Source organism: Pocillopora damicornis, chromosome 14 (genome assembly GCF_964200805.1).
Source record: "Pocillopora damicornis chromosome 14, jaPocDami1.2, whole genome shotgun sequence".
NCBI classification, from domain to species: domain Eukaryota; kingdom Metazoa; phylum Cnidaria; class Anthozoa; order Scleractinia; family Pocilloporidae; genus Pocillopora; species Pocillopora damicornis.
Genome location: NC_142683.1, coordinates 7,603,241 through 7,625,131, shown reverse-complemented (window position 1 = coordinate 7,625,131; position 21,891 = coordinate 7,603,241). Strand labels below are relative to the sequence as shown.

Below are 21,891 nucleotides of genomic sequence, written 5' to 3'. Positions count from 1 at the left end.
TATAGATACCCTGATTACATCAAAAACTCCTTTGACTGAATGACAACTGACAGTTCAGAACTTCATGCCATTTAATTTACATTTATTTTTTCCCCAAATTAGAGGAGTCCATTAACTTTCCATTTTTGATATTTGTTCACACTACATTATGTTTGGTTTATACATGACAGTCATTGTTCAAGTACCTGTTGCCTACCAGGTTCAACCGGTGTTGCGACCTTTCAAATGGTAGAGACGCGTGCGCAATAGCAGAAATATGATTTTCGAGCGTTTGATCTTGCAATCATTTTTTGTCTTGTATTGTTTACAAAATTAAATTTGATATTGTTTAGCTCATCGGAAACGCCTAGCATTTACGTTTACGATTTCCTTTTTTTTTTCCGATGAAGCTGCTGTTGATTTATCCGTTATTTAGGTGAGACTGTAAGTTAGTTTTTATCAGCCCAAGATGTCTGCCATCGCAAACCACTTTGGGTCTTGGATCGTGACGGTGAGTCAAGTTCACTTTTCCTAAATTAGTTCATTGTTTCTTCTTAAAGGCATCAGTTTGACCTCATTACAACTCTGGTAACGTTGTAGAAGTCGAGACTGCGCCAGTTTTAAATGCATTGTTATCCAGTACAACATTATGGCGTTTTTACATATATTACGCTAATGTGCTTGTTCTTGCGACCGGATCGAGATGCGACAAAAATTTAACGTTTGCTATCACCTTTTGAGCAATAATGTGATGATGTGAAAGTATCTACGTTTGTTACGAATAGAAGATCATGAAGATATTGAATTTATACAAGGACCTGAGCTGAGCCAAAGTAAAGGTTAAAATCTTTCGTTCGTCTTTGCTGTGAATTTGATTATAAATACATCGAAATTGATCCGAATCGATTATCTCCATGTAACTTGGTGTCAAATGGAGGTGAAGAGGAGGAATCTGAAAAAAAGGAGGGGGAGAGTTTTTTTAATCTTCGTTAGCGGAAGTCTTCATTCCGATGCAGGCGCGCTAGACAAGGCTGACAGAGCTTCTATGTGATAGCTGAAAGAAAGTTCTACGGTCATTAGTCGAGCCTGGGCGGTGGAACGAGCGGGTCCGAGCAAAAAGGACTGACGCAGTCGACTGTAGAATACGCAGTACTGAGGGAGAATTAACTTTGATAAATTAACATAATCTATTTCTATTCTTTTTTTTTTAACGGGTCAGAAGTTAAATTATTGTATATTTCAGCCTTACGATTTCTCTCAGATTTTGCACGTGCGTAATTGAGTAGTAATACTAATAGTTTTGCGTGAGGAGACGGTGCGCGACTCAAATGTGGGGGGTTGTGTACCTCCGCGAATTTATTGTAGATACAATTCTTAGTGTTTCAATGTTATCTGTCACTCGGGCTATGGGAGGCTAGTGAAGACACAGAGTTGTTGTATTGTAGATATTAGTTATCAGCCCTAAGCTTTCTCTCCATTTCTTTCTTTAGGCTCTGATTGTTTTCTTCCTTTTGTATGTAAAAGGTAAGTGCCTTTGAAAATATCGCACATCTTAGAGTGAAGAGGGCGACAGTGGTTTTACTTCGTAGTGAAGATGATACTTCATAGCCAACACCATTAATCAAGATGGGGATCATGCAAACCTGAAACGTCCTGTTTCCCCTTGAAAAATGAAAATGATTTTTAATAAGCATTTGAATATAGGAAAGGTGGGATAATTTGTAAAGGTGACTAAAACGGAGGTCATCATTGAAAGAATTATATTGAAATGAAGGATGAGCCCTCGAAAGTCTGGGTTTGGATCATGACCTCGCTTTCTTCAGCATGTGTTTGTTAGAGGAGACCAATAAAATTACGTTACTGTTGAGTAGCCGATTCACTTCAGTTCTAGGTGCTGCTAGTTTCTTAATTCTACCACAACATGACTGAAACAAAACATGATAACTCAGACATTGCTTTTTATAGGCGACATTGCTCCAGACATTATTACAAGCTACCCAGAGGACAATTTTATATATGACGATCCTATGGAATATCAACGAGCAAAACGTTCTGATGTACAGGACGACGACGATAGAGCGAGTGACGATGATGACGAACTTGCAGATGAGGGATTCGACGATGAAGATGAGGACGATGAAGAAAACGATGAGAACTCGAGGGCCAGTGTCAGAAGCTCTTACGCTTCGGGTCTTCGTAAGAAAGATGAGATTTATCAGAAGAATGCGATGTCAGAAGAGCAGCGGCAACAGCAGCAGCACGAGAGCATTGATGATGACGATGACGACGAAAGCAGTTTGGATGAAGCAGGTTGGTCTTCAGGTTCTTCTGAGGACAGTGAACGTAGTGCTGGCGAAAGTGGAAGTGCTGAGGGCAGAAATCAAAGTTTTTATGCAAGGTGAAGCTTAATTCAGTTGATTGATGTTTGTTACGTAATAGCCTTTGTAGCCAGTCAGTCAGTCCGTATTTCAGTCGGTCCGTCAGCCATTAAGTAGTTCAGAAAAAGTTTTTTTTTCGTCTTTTTACGGGTGTTAGCACAAAGAGTCTCCATGTGGAACCGAACCTCAGACCCTCGGATCCAGCGCTCAGATGGTCTTTCACTGAGCCACAGAGACTCTACGGCGAGTTTGCCGTAACTGGGTCCATATGTGACACGCTTCCTTTATACCGCTAGGAGCAACAATTTCGAGAGCGTCATGTGCGTTAACGGAACAAGAATTCCACTTGGTTGTCCATCCGTCCGTTAGTCGGTCAGTCAGAGAGCCTGGTAATCAGCCAGCTAATTATCAGCAGGTCTGTCTGTTAGTCAGTCAGTCAGTTAGACAGTCAGACAGTCAGACAGTTAGAAAGATAGCCAGTCAGTCTGTTGGTATTCTTTATTGGTGTCCTTACACAGAAAGTGTACTTTGTTTTCCAGAATATCACCAAGCGATAGCTCAAACGAACAAATTTGCTTAACAGTGGTTTGGTTAAACTATGCTTAACACTAAATCGTATGAAAAATTACTTAGCAGAGAACCCGTTTCTGGAGGAGGTGGTGATGACGACGCTTCAGCAAACAGGGATGAAATCGAAGGAAGCAGTGACATGAACCGAGGACAGACTAAACTCATCGAATCAGAAGAGAAAAAACCTGCTGTGAGTGTGCACCGATCTAAGCCAAGAAACTTGATCAAAATGGTGCTAGAAGAATCCAGACACGCGGAACAACTTGAAAAACTGGAAACAGGGAATCACGAAGAAACTTCAGCCCAAGACTCGGGCTCATCGGCTGCCTTAGTTCAGCAAAGTGATGACCAAAAGGTTTACCATGAAGAGAAAGGAAACCAAACAGAACTGCCACAGAATGGAACGAGTTTACATAAAAATATTCCTAGAAATTCTTCGAATGAAACTTCAGTTACGGTAGAAGGCAAAGCTAAAAACATGGTAAATGAAAGTGCTTCGAAACTTCTAAAGAATACAACGTTTCCTAATGAGAAAGCAAAAGATGAAGGAAGATCAAAACCTCTAGCTAAACAAGTAGACCTTGTCCGTAAACAAGAGGGAGTGCGGAAAAAGAGCGTGAAGAAAGCATCCGTTGGAGTTTCTCATGTGAAACACTTGGCAAGAAAGAGAGTGCACGGCAAGCATATGACATCCCATGTCGTGCATCCACAGGTGGCAAAAAAACTTTCAAAAGTCGCGCACAAAAAGACTGTCAATAAAGGTACAATGCAAAATTTAACCTAACGAGAAGATATTTTCGAGAGAATCAGTGGAGGCGTCTCAAAATGGTTTCGTTATGTTATTCGTTTACACCTGAACATCAATATGCATATTCTCCATACGTTTCCCAAGATGTTGACAGGGAGAATATGTTTCACAATCAAGAGCTTCTTTAGTTGGTTGTTATTTCTTCTAGTCTCGAAACCCTAAAGTTTGACTCCGTGATACTGTAAGGGGAAATTAGACGCTAATCACTCTAAGGGGTCAAGCTGTTAAAACAGCAATTCTTGTAAGAATCGATTCCACTACACTTCTTTGCATGTTGCCTTCAAAGTGGTATCTCAAAGCTCCTGTTCAAAATAATTTCATTTTCCAAGCTTCGACTACCCTAAGACCCCGATACACTTCGCAATTTTTCGTAGAAAAATAACAAGAGAGTAAAACGAGTAAACCCAGTTTTGAATGCTCAGGAATTGTTGTCGTATCCCTACACTTATAAATGTCCATTTTATTGTTCAGGTTCATCACAGATGTGTCATACGGACAAGATTTTTTCTGGCCATTCCTTAAAAGGCAGCACTAGAGCTGGACATTTTGATACTCTGGGTGAGACCCCGAGCATGCACGCTTGCCTTCAGCGGTGTTGCAGTAAGCACACGTGTGACGTTGCGCTTTTGATTGATGGGCATTGTTTTGGTGTGGCCTGTTACAGCAAGGAGCTCTGCGAACCTGTACCAATCCCTCATCCACATTTCGTATTCTCTCAACTTGGGCTTGTCAGTAAGGGGCAAAAGAGAGGAGAAATCGAGAAGAACCGAGGTAGATATCCCTTATTTAGATTTTTTAGAAACAACTAAGCAGAAACTGGGCCCTGAAGCATATTTCCTTCAGGCCCCGGTTGTTTGAAGCATGGATAACGCTAACCACTGGATAAATCTCTATCCGGTGGATAGCACAGTACGTTTACTTAACACTTATCCGCCGGATAGCGTTTTATCCGTTGGATAGTATTATCTGGCCTTTATGCAACCGGACCCAGGTGTTTTAAATCAAATCGTAAACTTTGGGAATCACAATGGATAAAGTTAGTTAGGAAAATATCATTAGGAGGAAATGAGAACTCAAAATAACACATAACATCGGCACGGGAAGCGAGAGTGGCGTTTAGTCTCTATTTTCGCACAGTGCTGGTTGAGAGGGTCACGTGTTTCTTCAAAACCAATCACAGAGCAAAATGGATTTGAGTAATTTTAGATTGAGTGTTGAAAGTAATCAGGAGTTACTTTAGTTTTGGTTTACTTCGCTTTGTGATTGGCCCAGAAAACTTGCGCCACTCTCTCAACCAATCAGATGCAAAACTGACACCAATCACGACTTGGTCGCCCGCGTTTTCCCGCGCTTAAGGTTTTTTGACTAGTCTTATTTTAAGTTCATATTTGCTCTTAGAGGTGTTTTACTTTCTTTTGACTGTTTTGTACACTTAAGTTTTGGTTTCACGACACTCGGTCGAATAGCGCTCTAAAATATTCGTCATTCCGGATGAGTTCTCATTGAGATGTTTCCCGTTGTTCCAGTGTGCTCTAGTTAGATTAACTCATGAACATAGTGGATATTCCCACGCATGGAGGAATCACATAGTTATTTATCTCTATTTTTCAGTGTTCCATTGTGAATACGGGAATCTTACGCTGAAAAACAATGAACAGTGGAGTGGTGAGCTTTGTGGAGGAGTTGTCATGTGCAAAGATGGCATAGCTACTGTGAAAAAATGTCCGGGAATTCCACCTAAACCAAACGATTGCACCAAGCCTCGACTGGTGGTAAGACACAGAAAAGGAGAATGCTGTACAATGAAATGGAAATGCAAAGGTGATAGACTTGTTTTATATAAATGATGGAAAAGAAATTACATTATTATTTCTGTAGAAGTTAACCCTTTAAACCCCAAGAGTGACCAGCATCTAGTTTCTCCTGACAGTAACACTGCTGAATCATTCATTTAAGATCATGAGAATAAAGGAAATGATCACCAGCTAAAGAAGCTCTTGATTGTTAAACAAATTCTCCTTGTCAGCACCTTCGGAAATGTATAGATGACAGTATGGAGGTTGTGCATACTGATGTTAGGGTGTAAAGGGTTAAACTATCCCGACTGAACCTTGTTTCTACTGTGCTTTTAACCTTTTAAAAAACCTTCACCGGGCTTTCATCATTGTGTCTTTCTCATCCTCTACTGTTTACAAGGAAAGAAAAAAAAAACCAATGTTTCCAATAGTTCAGCATAATTAAGGAGAAGAACAAACAATTAATCAAACTTTTACACATGACAAACCATAACCAAATATAATGAAAATTAGAAAAATCTAAGGATAGACGAGGAGAATATAAGTATTTTTTTCCGCTCTATTTTAATGAAAATGTCACACAGGCAATATAAATTTCAAGGGCGGCTATGTGGCATCTCCACACTACCCACACAAGTTTCAAAGAATTCTCGAAGCAGATGTAATCAGCTACCCTGGAATTTGAGGAAACCAAGCCTAAAAGCTCAGAACATTGAAATTTTTCGTGTAATTTTCTTTTACTTGACCTTGTTTGTGAATGAAACTACCATGCCGGCAAAACGAAATTTTTACTGGGAGCGGCTATGTTGTTACGTCGCACTCGCCGTTTTAAGTTTCACTCATTTCAAAAAGTGAAGGTGCTCGAATGTAATTCCCGCTATTCTTTTGCAAACCTACTTTTATATTCATTCGTTAGCTCAAAGAGCGAATAGTTAAGTGTATGGTTACTTACTGTTTGGTTTTTATCTCTTTGAATACAGCAAGACACTGTACTTTCAATGATCGTGTTATAAAGCACGGTTACAAGTTGAGTGATCCATTATGTACGGGAGTTTTGAGCTGTTATAACGGTCAGTTACACATGGAATACTGCCCAAAAATACCACAAAAACCCAAGGATTGTGCGCGACCCAAATTGAAGACCATTAGTGTGCCTGGAAAATGCTGCAAGAAACTTTGGGTCTGTTCAGGTAGTTGGAAATAAAGTCGGTACCTTACTGATATTACTAATATTCACCTTTAGCTCATTTACAAAAGTCTTGGGACGCCAATTTTTTTACCTGGTAGTTACCATGGTGCTTGTCTCTCCCTCCATTCGAAGGACTTAGGAAACGCTATTTTACTTAACATCCCAATTTCTTTTTGTCGCTGATTGTTGCATCAGTATAATTTTCTTTCTCTTTGGTAGGTATAGTGATTACTCACTTAAAGGATGCCAGGCACAAATAAGCGTAAAATTAAGGGGAAAATAAATCGATATACTCCAGAGCGATGCAAAATATGGAGTGTTTTAGACGGTCATTCGAGAGGGAAGAACCATCTATGTTGTTACCGGAAAATGATCTTAGCGGAAATTGTTTCAACAAATGTGTCTTTAAGGGAAAATTTAAAACAGTGCGAAGTTAACTGAAGCTGAAATTTTTGAATATCGTGAAGATCCAACTCATTTTATTACAACTGCAAACGAAAATATTACAAGGGACCTTTGAGATCTTTAAGAAGCACGTCATGTTAATCGAATCTAGCACAGGGAGACACAAGTATTCAACTAGTGACTGCGTTCAGCTCTGGGTGCATTGCATCTATGTTGGTCGAGGAGTTAGCTTAAGCTTTTAAAATACATAAAATTAGGAAAAAAGCCAAAATAAATGTGTTATAATAGAGTTACTAAAACATTTATGATAGCTACGAGAAAAGAATTTGTCCCTTAACTTTACGCTTATATGTGCTTGGTATTCTTTACGTAAGTAATCACTTTACTCGCCGAAGAGGAAGAAAATTATCCTAATGCTACAATAAGCGGTCGAAAAATATGTACGGGTGAAGGTGAAGTAATTTGAATGGTCAAAAACCAGCCCTTGTCGTTGACTGTACGCCTCACCTAATTTATACGAAGTATTGTTACAATCAAATTTTACCCTCCACAGATAAAAGTTGTAAATATGATGGCCTAAAATTATCGCACGGAGAGAAACTCACTGATGCGTCATGTGCAGTGGTCATGGAATGTAGAAATGGCTTCCTTCACGATAAACAGTGCCCAGGCCCTCCTCCGGTGCCGCGTGGGTGCATCAATCCCTCACTGAAGGTTAAGCGTATTCCAGGTGAATGCTGTGAGATGAACTGGACATGTGATATTAGATAAAGCGACCATCGATTTCGCGGCTTAAAAAGGTGTGAAATAGAACTTAAGTTTCGTGTAAGTGGGATATTTACCTTGGGCATAGCCATGGAAAAACCGTAGTGAAATACTCTGCTGTGAAAAATTGCACAAAAATCAAATGCTGTTAACTGGGTCATTTAATTTCTATTAAAACCAAAATTTCTACCAAAAGAAAGAAAACTTTCCAGGGCCAATATAGCTATGTTGAAGAACTATAATGGCTCTATGAAATTAACATTGAAAACAAATGAGTCATTAAAGATATAAGTGGTACTCTCTCCTTTAATGTTAAATGTCTTGATGTTGAAGCTAAAGTAGGATTTAAAATAAACTATTTTTTGACAGAATATTACTTTTTAAGAAAGAAAATCTCTCACTTAAGAGCACGAGAATCTTGAATATTAAATATTAATGAATATGAATATAGTTTTTAAAAGAATTAAATCAATATTTTAAGAAGGATTTTTGTCGTAAGCCGATTGGTAATCATATGTCCTTTTTTAGCTCAACTATTCTGAAATATAGACCTGTCTAACTTAGAGAAAATAACCCTTCCTAGCTGTCCGGTCGATCCTGATATACGCCAAGTTTTAGCTTTACTTTATCATTTTTTCATAAGTTCAATTGTCGTTGTGGTTGAGGTAGAAATTCGTTTTATAACTCTCTGTTGAAGTTAAAATCACCTATTCCCCCACCACCAGGTTTTGTTCTGGTTTAATGACTTGGTGTTCTCTTATTCAAAAACACGTCCACTTTACTATTGCTTATGTGGACTAATCCGAGTAAACAGCATTAAATCACGAATAACACCGTGAGAACTTGGCTGCAAACTTACTAAAGAACTTGTAATACAGGAAGATACTTTCGTTTAAGTTAGCTTTAATAATATATTAAGTAAAAAAAAAAGGGCATGCAGATTAATGTTGCGTAAATCGCGTGTGTAGCCTTAATCGCGTGCTGAGCTTTTAATTATGTAGTTTGTTCGTGCACTTCTGAATTACGTAGTTCACATGCAAAGCTTTATGTTGCGTAGTTCACGCGTGCAGTTTAGATTGTGTAGTTCACGCGCAAAGTTTTATGTTGCGTAGCTTACGCGTGCAATATTAAATTGCATAGCTCACGTGCGCAGCGATTGTTGCGTGGTTTGTGCGTGCAGCGTCAATCGCGCGCGTAGATTTCATTACGTAGTTCCTGCCACAGTTTTGAATTGCATAATTTACGCATGCAGTCCTTAATTGGATATATCGCGCATGCAGCTTTATTTTGCGTGGTTAGCGCGGTTTGCGTTTGCTTTTACGTCTTACTTGTTAACCAGGCTTTAAATGGTAAAACCCGCACGCGCAGCTTTCCATCGCGTAGCTCGTGTGCACAGCTTTAAATTGCGCAGTCCGCGTGCACAGCTTTTTATTGCGTCTGATTGCGTAGTTCACGCGCAATTTTAAATTGTTGCGGTAGCAGATTACGGTCACAACTAGAGTTGAGATTATATTCGGAGCGCGAGCAATTTTTGCGCCAACAGATACATAGGTTCTGTTCTCTTAGAGCAGTTGCTTTTAGGAGTTGCCTCTGAGTACACGTATTATAATTTAATACATACTGCGAACTACACTGTGAAGTATTGTTGTTCGTGTCTTCGATTAGGTGAACGATGTATTTTCACAGTCGGTGGCTTCAAATCTTTCAATTGAGATGTGCAGAATCTCAGCATGTATGAAATAAAAACATCTTACCTTGGAAATTGTTTGAACGATTTTTATTCGCTCGCTGTGATACATTAAAAAACTCACTCGTTCGCTGTGTTTACTCGTTCGTTTTTTGATGCATCATAACGCGTGAATAAAAATTGTTCGGGCGCACTTTTCATGGAGTAATCGCTATATACATGAAAATAAATGCTCTATTTCCGGTTCGCGGCTCGTTAAATATCCACCACTAGCCACCTCCGCCTCGGTAAATACTTTTTACTTGGGAGGGAGTTTTTTTTAATAGGCCCTGTTTAGAGGGATTCAGTCTGTGGACTTTTCCTCCTCCGACTTCATTCAGAGAAACGGAAGTTAAAGATAAATGTGTGATATTTATTGCAGCTTAAATCTTACAATTGTGCTTTAATATGGGAATTAACGAATATTTAATATTTCAAGGAGGAAATTTTAATAAGTTGAAGATTCGTGAATAAATATGCGTAAATGATACTATTCCTTCTTCTCTAAACGTGTGTATTCAGTTAACGAACTGAGAGTAGTCTTGCATTGAGTATCGAAATCGTTCTTATTAACGGCATTCCCGTGATCGACTTTTTACGATTCCATCAAAGTGAAGGCTGTCATTAAAAACAACTGATCTGGTTGGACTCAGTTCTAAAAAAATTACGGAAATTTCTTCAGTTTCGTCTTCGCCTGCAAGTTCTCAGTGACTTGTGGTAGGCACCTTTAAGAAACTACCAAAGAGAATCCGCCATTGATAAAGCAAAATTCGAGATTTAAGCAATAACTGGTCTACTTTAATTTCCTTTACAATTCTCACTTGTTTCCAGGCTTATACACCAATTGCAATGTCAAATTTATAGCAACTGCTTTGCATGAAAGTAGGTGTTCAGTTCATTTATTGCGGTTACCTCGCTAAGTTTTGAATAAATGCCTTGTTGCCCTATGAAACAAGTTAGAATCGGCAAAAGAAAATCAGCTAAGAGAATAATTTCCCTGTATATTTTCCTTAATAAGGAGAAATACATCCCTTTTCAAATTATCTTTAGACTTAGTGTCTGTTAGCTAGAATGTTTTAGTTGTAGCCTCGTTCCCAGGCCCCTTCTCGTTTCCGAACCAAACGGAAAGAAGAGAGAACCAAGAAACGAGATCAATTTTGGTGGGGAACAATGCATGATGGTAAATTCGAGACAAATCGAAAGATGCCTTCGTCAAAAAATAGCTTGAAAGGGATTACTTCTGGAATGAGGCGTTCATGTAGAACTCCTTATCATAATTTGTTCTCTTACGTTAGACTTTTGTTACAATGATTTATTGCTCATAAGAGTTTTTTTATTCATTTAGTAACTCACTTGAGTCAATGTTTCAACACCAGTCTTTCCCAAAAAGGAAAGTGTCGGCAAAAAAGAAGTTAAAATACTCAAATAGCTTTGCTATTTACTAATAATTAAACCAACACAAAAAAATAAACCTTGGAAATATATTTACAATCGTAGCAAAAATAAATTATGTGCAAATTTTTGAGCCCACGTGAAATCTTAATGAAGTAAATGTCAGCAGACAATAAAAACTGCCGTGGCATTGTTAGTCCTAGAGCTACTAATATTGCAGTTTCCAGGGGAAAAACCATTATGTAACATTTTGTGTAGTAGACAATTTTTTGGTAAATTTCTCAGGTGAAATCTCTTCTTCGAGTGGCTGAGGATTACATCATAACTTACGGTAATTAAGCTTGTATCTCAAGAATTCAATTTTAGTCATGTAAAGACCATAATAGTTTTTCCTGAATCTTCAAATCCCAAAATTCAAAGAGAAGCGTTTCTGGAAACTTAAAATTAAAGAAACAATGTCGAGAGAGACGCGAAACTTGAGTTAGTTTGGTTACGCACAAGTTAAAGAATCGCAATGCAAAAAGGAAACTGCAAAAAGCTACGGAGACTAAGAATGGCTCGGCAGTTTTTTCCAACAACCTGGCTCAAAGAAGGGAAAAGATTCTTGTGATAAATAACACGTATTAAGTCTGTTTATTGGTTGACTACGCGCTCTTCGAATAAGAAAAATTCCTCGTATTAGATAACATGTCTTTATCGGAAGAAGAGAATTCTGTTGTAACAGAAACTTAGCGTGCATTAATATTCTTCAAACTCCTTTGGAGATGAGTCAAAATTTGAGACTGAGAAAGCATTCCCACTCCTTCCAGCCATCGTGACAGCGAAGCCTGTAATGTTCTGTTTTGCGCATGCGCAAAAGCGTTAAATCTTAAACCGTTGCGGATCGCAACTATATACAAGTTATCCCGGGGATAAATATCTGTTTAAGCTAAACTTCTCTATTAAAATGAGGTCTACAACCGTTCTTAGATGAAAACTAAACCGGTCTTTTGATAAAGTGGCTTATTTACAATGAGTTTTATGTATTCTTCTTTGATGAGGTAATTCTCAAATTAACTACGTTACCTGGCAAGGCAAACTTACGATACGAGAACAAATATAACTAGAGATGTATGTAAATTATCTTGAAAATTTTGTGTTAAAAGGCGAATAGATACAGATCAACTCTGTTCTCTCCTTACACCAAACGTAACAAAGTCACCCGTGCAATTTGTTTAGTTGAAGTGGTTGCGATTTTACGCTTGTCAAACATGCTTATCAACAATTGTTAATTTACACACGTACCTTGGAATGACTGAAGATACCTGTTGGTTACATTTGGGATTGGTGAGCTAGCATAATTTGGCAGCCTTCATTAACATGATCCATGACTCTTTGCTTCAAATCACAGACTTGCTGTTTAAGCGCATTGGCTACCGCGTTTAATTCAATATTCCTCTCTTTTAACTCTTTGACCCGTGTTTCCAACCTCGCCTCGCGTTCCAGTTTCCTCTTCCTACACTTAGAAGAAGCGATTCTGTTCCGTTGCTTTTTCCGCTCTCGTTTCACGATCTCTTGAACTTCCAGATCAATTGGTTGCAAAGATCCATGATCGGAAACTATCTGCCCTTGATTTTCCAATTTGTACCCAGACAATTCCGTTTTTTCTTGAGCAAGCGCGTTATTATAAGACGCAAAAGCACGCAAATTGGCGGTGTTCTCAAGATTAAAATCTTGATAAGCGGAATATGGAGGATTTTCTGATGGATACGAATACAACGTCGTGTAGCCCGGTACACCTGAGGCATTATAAGGATAAATTGTGCCTCCTTTTACTGGGGCAGAAAAAGACCCTCCGTTGCTCGCAAAGAAATCACTAGCATCCACGCGCGAAGAGTTTGAAGAATACACGACAGACTCCGTTGAAGTTCTTATCGTAGCCGCCGGTACTGTCGTCAAAAAGGATGCATTTCTCATGGTAGTGTGCCCTAAAAATGGATCCGTAGACTCCGCAGCGTTGTCCGCTAAATCTATAAGAGAAGACTCTCTGCTAATCTGTCGATCGTGTAGGTCTTGCAACGCATCGGTGAACCCACGTGAATATGGTTCGTGATCGTGATCTGCGTTGACCGGTGCGTGAACGTTTGAGTTAAAGAGCGAGCTAACATTCGAGACGCTTGTCACATTTCCCTGCAAAGACATGATCATTTTCTCCAGTTCGGGTGAACCAAGCTTAAGCAAACCCAGATCGGGTGACCGTAGCTCCGAAGGCGTTGCATGTTTTTTTAGATCTCCAATCTTTGGATCCTCCGCCAAAGGCTGTAAGTTTAAGTGCAAGGCTGACTTGTCAAAGAGGTAGGGCGAAATAATGTGTGATGAAATCCCCTCATCCTGATAGAAGGGAGTGTCGCTCGTTTCTTCCATCTAAACTACTCTACGGGCGCCTCGTTCTCCTTTGTCTCCTTCACATTGCGGATTTTAAGTACTCACCCAAAGGAACTGGCATGGATGGCTGACTTTGTTTAAAATCTTCCAATCTTCGGCGGTCGGGGTGAATTTCGGCGGGAGGTGATTTACCACACGCCTCGTTCTTGATCAGTGAGTAATCCCATGCCACTTGATTGATGTCATAATTGAGACTCAATCTGGTCCCTTCGGCGATCGTCATGGCGACAGAAACTGAAGCCTGATTGGCTGGTGTTAATGTTTTGTGTGAAAGTCAATAGTACCACCTGATAATTAGTAATTGCGCAATATGACCTAACTCACAAACCTGAAAAACGCCGGTGGCAGGCACGGCCTGTCAAGAAAAGGCGCGAACCTTTAAAGAGGTTCCTGGCACCATTTCGGAATTAAAAAAAATAAAACGTGCATCTCACGGTTGAGTGATCCTTTACTAGGGTCTGTAATAACATGCCTTGCGCGCCGTTAACATGATTAATGTTGTAAATTGTTGACTTTAATTGAGATGCCCCTTGACATTTTGGTAAATTTTTCACTAAAAAATGTCTGTTAACAGACTGAATTTCATGCACGCAAACCTGCCCTTTTAACGCCATAACATTTGCGATTTGATAGATTTTTAAGTGTATCGATGAAAACTTAGTATGGAGTTTTGATGGTAGCCGAAGAATGAGCGTGACAAGAAAGTGAGATGGGCTAAGAATTGTTTTGATATTTGTTGATTTTTTTCTTCATTTCCACTTGATTCTTGAGTGTGTTAATTTGGTAATCAAAAGTTGTCTCTAAAGTATTTTCCTATTTTCGGATTAACAAATACAAAGATGAACTGGTACAGATGGTCATTTAGAGATGTTCAAGGGGAAATACCTTGGACATGTTTAATTATCATGATTATTAGATCTTGAAGTTATTTGAAACAATTGCAATGGACCGAAGTGTAATTATAGACTTCATAATAGGAAGTATTTCATTACCTGGTCAAGTGGACCACATGCATGACCCTTCTTTTTATCTGTCGTGGCAGACAGAAAAATGTTCGCAAGTGGTTACAAAAATACTCTTCAAAAAATAATTGGTCAAAACACCACCAAAGCAAAAGTGCGTTAACTTGCACCAAAAAAATCCCCCCCAATAAGCGAGTCTTCAACTCAAACACTGCCATCGTACAGGCAAGAATATTAGATGCCACTTGCTGGCGAGAGAACAAATGTTTTTGTGTACGAACGCTGCTTGTCGCACAATAAGAACTACGATATGTGAGATTGTTTCTTGTATCCAGCAAATGCTGCTCAAGAAAAACGTGTAAATTATATGATAAGCCTTATACTTTCATTCTTGACATGAATATATGGATATCATAAGGCGTATGTAAAGGTTTTTGTGAAAAATATGTTAAGGATATTACATGGCCGTGCGTGGATTTAAGTCGACAATATTATCGACTCGAAGAGATAAATTTGTATCTACAAACGAACGTGCAATTTAACTGTTTAACGTACATCAGATTTCAGCTGCATATTTAAATCAAGGAAAATTCAGAAACATATCAAGACACTGGATGCAGAGATTGTCTGCACGTAAATTAAGCGTGCAGAAAAACATGCCGATAAATTTTTTCATTAAAAACCAACTTCTCGTTAAACCTATTTTTCTCTCTGTTAAAAAAGGTAAATGATGAAATGAAAAATAATGGGGTGAATTAAACCTTGGTAATGTTCATAAATTGGTCTTAAAAAAAACGCTTTTGAAAAAAATGTCGTCGAGATGCAGTATCAAGAAACCCCGTTACCATGACGACATTGATGTCTGCATTTAGTAAGATGCAAGTGATACATCCACTGTATGAATGAGTCGCACCCATTATGCCATAGGAAATCATTCTTAAAAACTAAGTATTTCACTCTAAGATTTTATTTCCGGCTTGCAATTGCGAAAGTTACAATGTTTCAATTCCCATTGAAAATGGAAGAAAAGGACCAAATTTTTGAATTTCAGAAACACCGTATTAACAAATGAGATGCAACAGACCAGACCATTTGGTTTTTTTACGGGATTTAGGAAAATGGTCGATGTCTCATTTGTTTTCTACGCGGAGAGGAAGTGAAATATCACCCCTCTTGCATACTGCTAGGATCAGCACAGTCGGAAGATACTGCTGTTGAATTACGAGAAAGATGGAAATTTAAAATAAAGGTTTTCGAATGAAGAAAGATATCAACTGTCAATGCTTTTGTTTTCGAAAGGGAACTTGCTTGCATTTCGGGCTGTCATTTTTTTTTATTTTCCCTTCTGGAATAAGTTATTTTCTTCACGAACCTTTTCTCCACTTGGAGGATTCAAGATGGGGTAACAAAGTAACAAAAAAAAAACAAAAAACAGTGCGTTAAGGCATTATGATAATTCTCTTTGTAACTAGAATATTTATCGTTTACAAGTATTTGAACGATTGAATCCTAAATAGATGCTTTTTTATGTTGATAATTTTACCAGTGAACTCTTATTTTGCTTTAGCTATGCAATTTCTTAGAAGTTAACATACATTTTGTACATAAAGCACAAATTTGGTTTCGTTCTACATCCATCTGTAAATATTCTGAGTTAAGGCAGTAATTGATATACTCTCTCTCATACCACACGCCGTAGGTTTTTCTCCGAGTAGAGAAGGAAAGAGTTAAATAAATGTGCTTTGGGTTTATTTACATGAAATGGTGACATTAAACTTACAATTTTCTCGTCGTCCATTAATTTCACCATCTCGGGCTTATCATAATGCGGTGCCTCAGTATTTTCCTTGATTTTAAGGGATCATAACATGACGAGTTATTTAAAAGATATTTTTTTTTTCATAGCGTGAAACGGCGTTAACTTATATGGTTAAAGACTTTTGGAGCGTGCCGAAAACAATAAAAAAAAAACTGGTGGTATGAACAGGTTGAACAAGTACATGTCAAAGAACTTGTCACCATGGTAATCAATATCCATCAGCTTTATTAACAGCACATTGACATGTACCTGAAGTTCATCTCACTCTCATTATTAGAGAACACGAAATAAACTTAGGTTTTATGTTGGATAGATTGACACTGTGATTGGCTTATTTATGTGACGTCAACTTTGTATGTAAATTAGCTCAGAAAGGTGTGGCAAACTTTAATAAAGAAAATCGTAATGCTTTGTTTCTTCTGTAGGAGTGTAAAGTATTTTAGGACCTCCGTAAATCTGGTATTATGGTAAAGAATTCCTTCGCAAAATTTACCGGGATGGAAAATATTCTGTGGTTTATGTTCCATTTAAATATTGAGCAGGACAAACCAAGCAGCCGAGTAGACTCGATTAAAATTTTAGACTTAACTGGTAAGTGGCCTTGGCACTAATAGAATTCTAATATGGCAGATGTATTATATACATTTTTACTTCTTGAGAGTTGAACGTACTTTGGCTAAGCTTAAGTCTAACCTGCAACAGCCCCAAAGTTAGAAGAGTCTTTTGTTCAATGTGTCGAACTCATCTTATACCAAAATAAATATAACGATTTAGACAGTTTTCACAGAAAAGTGGTTTAGAGAATGTAACGAAGGAATGGCATAAATCTAAATTCTTACAATATTTTCCTTGACTGCTGCGGAGTCCGCTTGGTCACCATTAAAGTACTTAGATATAATTGAAAAGAGGAACAATCTTGTCCGTACGAGTTGCACTTAAGACTCTGTTGTCTTTCATTTTATATTCAAGGAATTTTGCTCATATTTCTTGACAGAAATCATTTTCGCTTTTCACATTTTCGGCTGAGGATGAGCATTCACGATGAGAAGACAGATTCCCAACAACGATAGAAGAAGATTTTGGACTTTTCAAGGTGGTTAGAGCTGCGAAGACGACGGTCGGCATAAGGCGGGAAAATAGATCACCCTAATTCCTCTTTGTCGGGGCTTTCATATTGTGCTTGTATGGACCCTCGAAATGGAGGTTTGCAAAGAAACCATTACGTACAAAAGGCTCTAATTCCTTTTGCTTAGACTTAAGTATCACACTGGACTTTATTTCAGCAATACTTTCCCATTTAAAGTAAATAACAAATGAATAACCTGACGAAAGTGAAGTAAAATTCTGAAGTATGCTAAATATTAATTGAAGTTCCTGAATGCGGATGAGGATTTTTTCTTTTCAGCCAAAAATTATTATAGTAAAGTTCAAATACAACGCGCGTCGTCATTGGTTAGAGTACAAAGCATAGAGCTGAGCTAAAGCTGTCACGCCATCTGCTAAATTGTACAATGTCCGACCATTTCCGGGACTTTTCCCTGGCTTTTCCAGAGCAGAGTCAAGGCTTCATTATTTATTAAGACATTTATAATTATTCGTGCTTTTCTTTACTTTTCCCGTGAATATCCAAAGAAACATCCGTTACACTCCATATTGCAGCCAAAATCTATGATTTCAAGATGAATTCATCAATTCACGCTCAAGTAACGATTTATCGCCTAACTTCAGACTTTGCTTTAACAGATATACAACTACCTCTTCAACCTCTAAACTCCTTTGCTTTTCTTTGAAGGTAACGACCTTTTTTAACCTTATGACGTAACTTACTGTAACCGACGGATGAAACAAATAGCAGAGATTCACCACAAAGACTCTTGGGAAGAACCAATGAACAAAGCCCTGACGACTTCTCATCAGTCTCTGACAAACGGCTTGGACTAACTTGACATCTCGGACGACTTACGTAAACACGGACAGTTATGTCTGGTCGGCTAATGTACAGTTGACAAAACGCTGAAATGCTGTGGAAACGCAGATACGTATAACACTTCTTACTTATTCTGACGCGAACTGAGACGCCCGCGAGAAATTGCCTGAGGAGGAGTTTTTGCCTACTTGGTTAAAAAAAAAAATTAATGATGGTGATCATTTTTATTTTAATCACACTTCGTCAAAAAATGTTGATTTTTGAAGATCTTAGGTGTCGAAGAGGGTGAAACAACCCTATGCCATAATTCGTGTCGAAAAGGCTTCGAGCAACGCTATCACAAAAAAAAATTCAGTTTGCCAGCAGCGAGAAGCACTTGTGAGATTGAAACTGATATAACTACCACATTCATCAACTAAATTTAAACTTTTAAAAACTTTTACATTTTGAGGTCAGGGTTCAGAATATGATCATATGACCACTGTTGCTAACAAATACTACATGTTGCACACGATTCTCACTCAGAGTCATGCAGATAGTTTTTCTCAGGCAATTGATCACGGCGTTCAACACAAAGCTCACCACTATATAGACTTAAATGCGTTTTTACCATCTTGTGTAATACGAAGGCGTTATTTGTTAAGTTGTCCTATGTAGAAGAGTGAAAAGCGTTGTTTGTTTCCGTATTGTCAGTGATGTGTTGTATCCTTCAGTAAGATCACTGTGTGTATGTAGGTGTTTGTGTACACGGCTGTGTTGTGATTTAAGTGTAGGTAAACGAACACCGTCTGTCAGTTTGGGTGATTGTTTTATATCTATTTGATGCTCCATTGTGTGTTTCCCTTTAAACAGTTTGGTGTCAATGCATATTTAATTAGTGTGTCATTACGCTCGTTTTTCGTCAATGTTTGTGTTTCTCATGCCCAATCCACAACAGTGTACTATGCCTATCCTATGTTGTCAGGATAATTGTAATCCATTGTGTACTTGTCTGTTACCTACTTGTTGTTTTGTATTTGTTTCTTCCGTCATCACGCCCTGTTGCTTGGCCTTACGTCTTCCATGTCTCTTGTGTTGTTGCCAGTGTCATTTTTTAGTTTCACGTCTGTACAAGTTGCTGCTTTGAACCAATTTATGTGATGTTTTACCCATATTTGTTTTTTAGCTGGTTGCGAGGTATATGTTTTATACCTCTATTTCTAATATGCTGATCCGCAATCGTTTGTGTTTCGTAACTTTTTTTTTTTGTTCTTATCAGTTCTCCCTTTCTTCTTCAAGCGTGGGGTTTCATAATTGTCAAACATGTCGCTTTATGGTGTTAATGTCGTTACTGATGTTTTATGCCATCAGCCTATATACCTATATACGTTGCTGTGTTTTTCACCGTGGTGTTTATGTTGTGCGAGTGTTTACTGGTGTCAGAAGTCATGATTAAAACTATTAAAGTGATGTTTTTGTGCTCCATATTCATGTTTCGCTTCTGTGTTTATATTGTTAATGCTATCTCCTGTTATGAATGTATTGGTTTGTACTATTTTTGTGCGCGTCTGTATTCATTATTAAGTTGTGTTGATGTATCCTTCATTTGTCTATTTTATCGTTAGTTTTTTTATATGTCACGTCATGTTGACCTAAACGTGTGCGATAATCGATCAAAAAATGCCACAGGTCGTGATTTTATTGTTTTACTTTGTTCCTGGCACAGATCATATGAAGTTACTTTGTTTTGTGTTCCAAGGATGTTTTATGTTCTTTACTGCTTTGTTTTCGTACTTCTGTGTTCTGTGTTCACGGTTGACTTGTTTTGTTTTGTATTGGTTACATTGTCTTTGTCCCGTGTTGGATGCTTGTGTTACGCCTCATTGTATTGTGTGCGCGATATCATACCGTGTGAATGTTTGTGTAGCATCTTCGTAGTATACAATGTCAGTCTATTGCATTTTGCTCACACCGGGTTCGCTTTTCTTTTGTCTTAATATTTGCTTAGTTTTTGTTGCCTTGAATCCGTTGATTTTCCTTTCTGTTTGTCGTGATTCTCTCTTTGCCTTGTCCTTATCATGTTTTATTAGTCCTACGTCTGTCCATGTTTATAATCTCCCCGTGTTACTTTTTGTTGTTGTTGCAATTAATGTCGGTTTTATGCTTCAATTTGTGAAAGCTAAGTCTTTATTGTTTACTGACTGTTTCTGCTGTTTTCCATCTGTTACTGTGTTTATGTCTACCAGCTATTTGTCTCCAAGATTTTTATGAGTAGTTTGTGTGTTTCGTCTCCAACAGTTGTCTTTGGTTGTTTTGTTTTTTTGTTGCTTTGCGCGCATGTGTAGTGTGCCACGATCATTGTCTACTGTCGATTTTCATTGTCTTGAGCACCATTGGTTAAAGACTTTAATCATGTTCGCCTTACGAGTGAATCAAGGTCATATCTCTACACTTGTTTCTATTCGTTTGAACTGATTCCATTAAGTTGTAAATTTTTCATGACACTTCATGTACCATCGCTTGTCTCTTTTCTACTGTGTTTATGTTTGTGGCTTTGTTTTAGCGTCATACTTCATGTGAGTAGACAGTAATGTTGTAACTGTGTGAATCTCTGTTGTGTTACGTTCACATGGCCTTCTTTGGCCTTAGTTGTCATTGTTTTCCGTGTTAATTTTATTGTAGTAGTGTTCATGTTGTTGTTGAGTTTCGTGTTCGCCTTGTTGCGTTCACACGGCCTTCTTTGGCCTAAGTGTCCCTTGTTTTCCGTGTTCATTTTATTGTAATGGTGTTCGTGTTTTTGTTGTCATGTTATGTTTACGGCTTGGGTCAGTCATCTTTTATTTGTGTCAGCCTCTGTTTATTATATTTAAGCTTTTATTATGATGATATTTGACAAATGAATGGGTTGATTTTATACTGAAGTCCATGCTCTTATGGGTTCGTTTTAATGCGTTTCAACGTTGTTCTTGTTATGTGTCAGTAATTTTACATATGTTAATATCCCTGTGTTCTGTGTGTCGTTCATCGCTTAGTGTTTGTAATCACCAGCTGCACGTTGTTTCGTTTTAACTTCGTTGTACTAGTTGTGATGATGTGTTATTTTCAGTCAGTCAACTAAACTCCTTTTGTTTTCACGCTCTCTCGGCTTTATTCATGTTTATTTGACTGTGCGTTAACTTTTACCCCTTGGTTTCCAATTGTACCTTGTATTGTGTCTGTAGTGTCAATGACCTTTTTAACAATTTTATGTTCTTTGTTACGTTTGGATGTTTTTGTTGTCGTTGTCGTTATCGTTGTTTTCGTGCATGTTGTTCGTATGTCTTGTCTTGGTTGTCATTGTGTTTGGTTGTTTGTTATGTGTCATTCATTACCTTGTGTCTATGGTCACTCGCAGTTTTCATTACTTTATGTTCTTCAAGTAGGAATTAGAACTATTCTAGTAATCACGTGATGAAAATTCTGTTTTTATCTATCTTTTCTTTCGCCTAGGGCCAGTCAACTTAATTATGTATCTCTTATTGATTTGTTTGCTGCATCTCATCACATTCTAATATGGTTTAATGTTAAACAGTTGTTTTACAATTGTTACGAATGGAAGCCACGAAGTAAGCAGTCTCTGTTCTTTGCTGTTGTGTATATATTTGTTTCTTTTTCTTCTTGTGTCGATTTTTCCTACATGTTAATATCATGATGTTAGTTAAGTCTTGCGGGAACCTTAAAAAATGAGCATTCTTTGTGTTGTTGAAAGTGAGGAGCTTAACCACAGACTCGT

At 38.0% G+C, this 21,891-nt stretch overlaps 2 protein-coding genes and 1 long non-coding RNA gene across 4 annotated transcripts; 2 read left to right on the top strand and 1 right to left on the bottom strand.

Moving 5' to 3' along the window:
- The first annotated feature begins 223 nt into the window (after positions 1 to 223).
- LOC113681224 (uncharacterized) lies at positions 224 to 9,652 on the top strand. 2 transcript variants are annotated; one of them, XM_027198305.2, is made up of 8 exons: positions 224 to 490; positions 1,470 to 1,503; positions 1,945 to 2,377; positions 2,991 to 3,688; positions 4,207 to 4,506; positions 5,347 to 5,556; positions 6,512 to 6,721; positions 7,679 to 9,652. In XM_027198305.2, the coding sequence occupies exons 1-8, from the start codon at positions 449 to 451 to the stop codon at positions 7,894 to 7,896; spliced, it is 2,145 nt and encodes a 714-aa protein (XP_027054106.2). In that variant the 5' UTR covers positions 224 to 448; the 3' UTR covers positions 7,897 to 9,652. The 2 variants fall into 2 exon arrangements, with proteins under 2 accessions (XP_027054106.2, XP_089050702.1); XM_089194576.1 differs by having other exon boundaries at positions 251 to 490; positions 2,994 to 3,688.
- A 316-nt stretch (positions 9,653 to 9,968) lies between these two features.
- Positions 9,969 to 13,591, bottom strand: LOC113681226 (transcription factor Jun). The gene has a single exon (XM_027198307.2). It carries the CDS (start codon positions 13,409 to 13,411, stop codon positions 12,320 to 12,322), a length of 1,092 nt encoding a protein of 363 aa, XP_027054108.2. The 5' UTR covers positions 13,412 to 13,591; the 3' UTR covers positions 9,969 to 12,319.
- Positions 13,592 to 16,602: 3,011 nt separating this feature from the next.
- LOC113681233 (uncharacterized) lies at positions 16,603 to 21,725 on the top strand. The gene is made up of 3 exons (XR_003447168.2): positions 16,603 to 16,804; positions 17,208 to 17,416; positions 18,006 to 21,725. It is a non-coding gene; the product is annotated as an uncharacterized LOC113681233 (long non-coding RNA).
- The last annotated feature ends 166 nt before the right edge of the window (positions 21,726 to 21,891 follow it).

Excerpts from the sequence above, each read along its gene's own strand:
- LOC113681224 (XM_027198305.2), top strand. The coding sequence starts at position 449 with ATGTCTGCCATCGCAAACCACTTTGGGTCTTGGATCGTGACG. Across the intron at positions 2,378-2,990 it reads AATCAAAGTTTTTATGCAAG|CAGAGAACCCGTTTCTGGAG; the intron begins GTGAAGCTTAAT and ends AAAATTACTTAG. Across the intron at positions 5,557-6,511 it reads AATGAAATGGAAATGCAAAG|CAAGACACTGTACTTTCAAT; the intron begins GTGATAGACTTG and ends CTTTGAATACAG.
- LOC113681226 (XM_027198307.2), bottom strand. The coding sequence starts at position 13,411 with ATGGAAGAAACGAGCGACACTCCCTTCTATCAGGATGAGGGGATTTCA.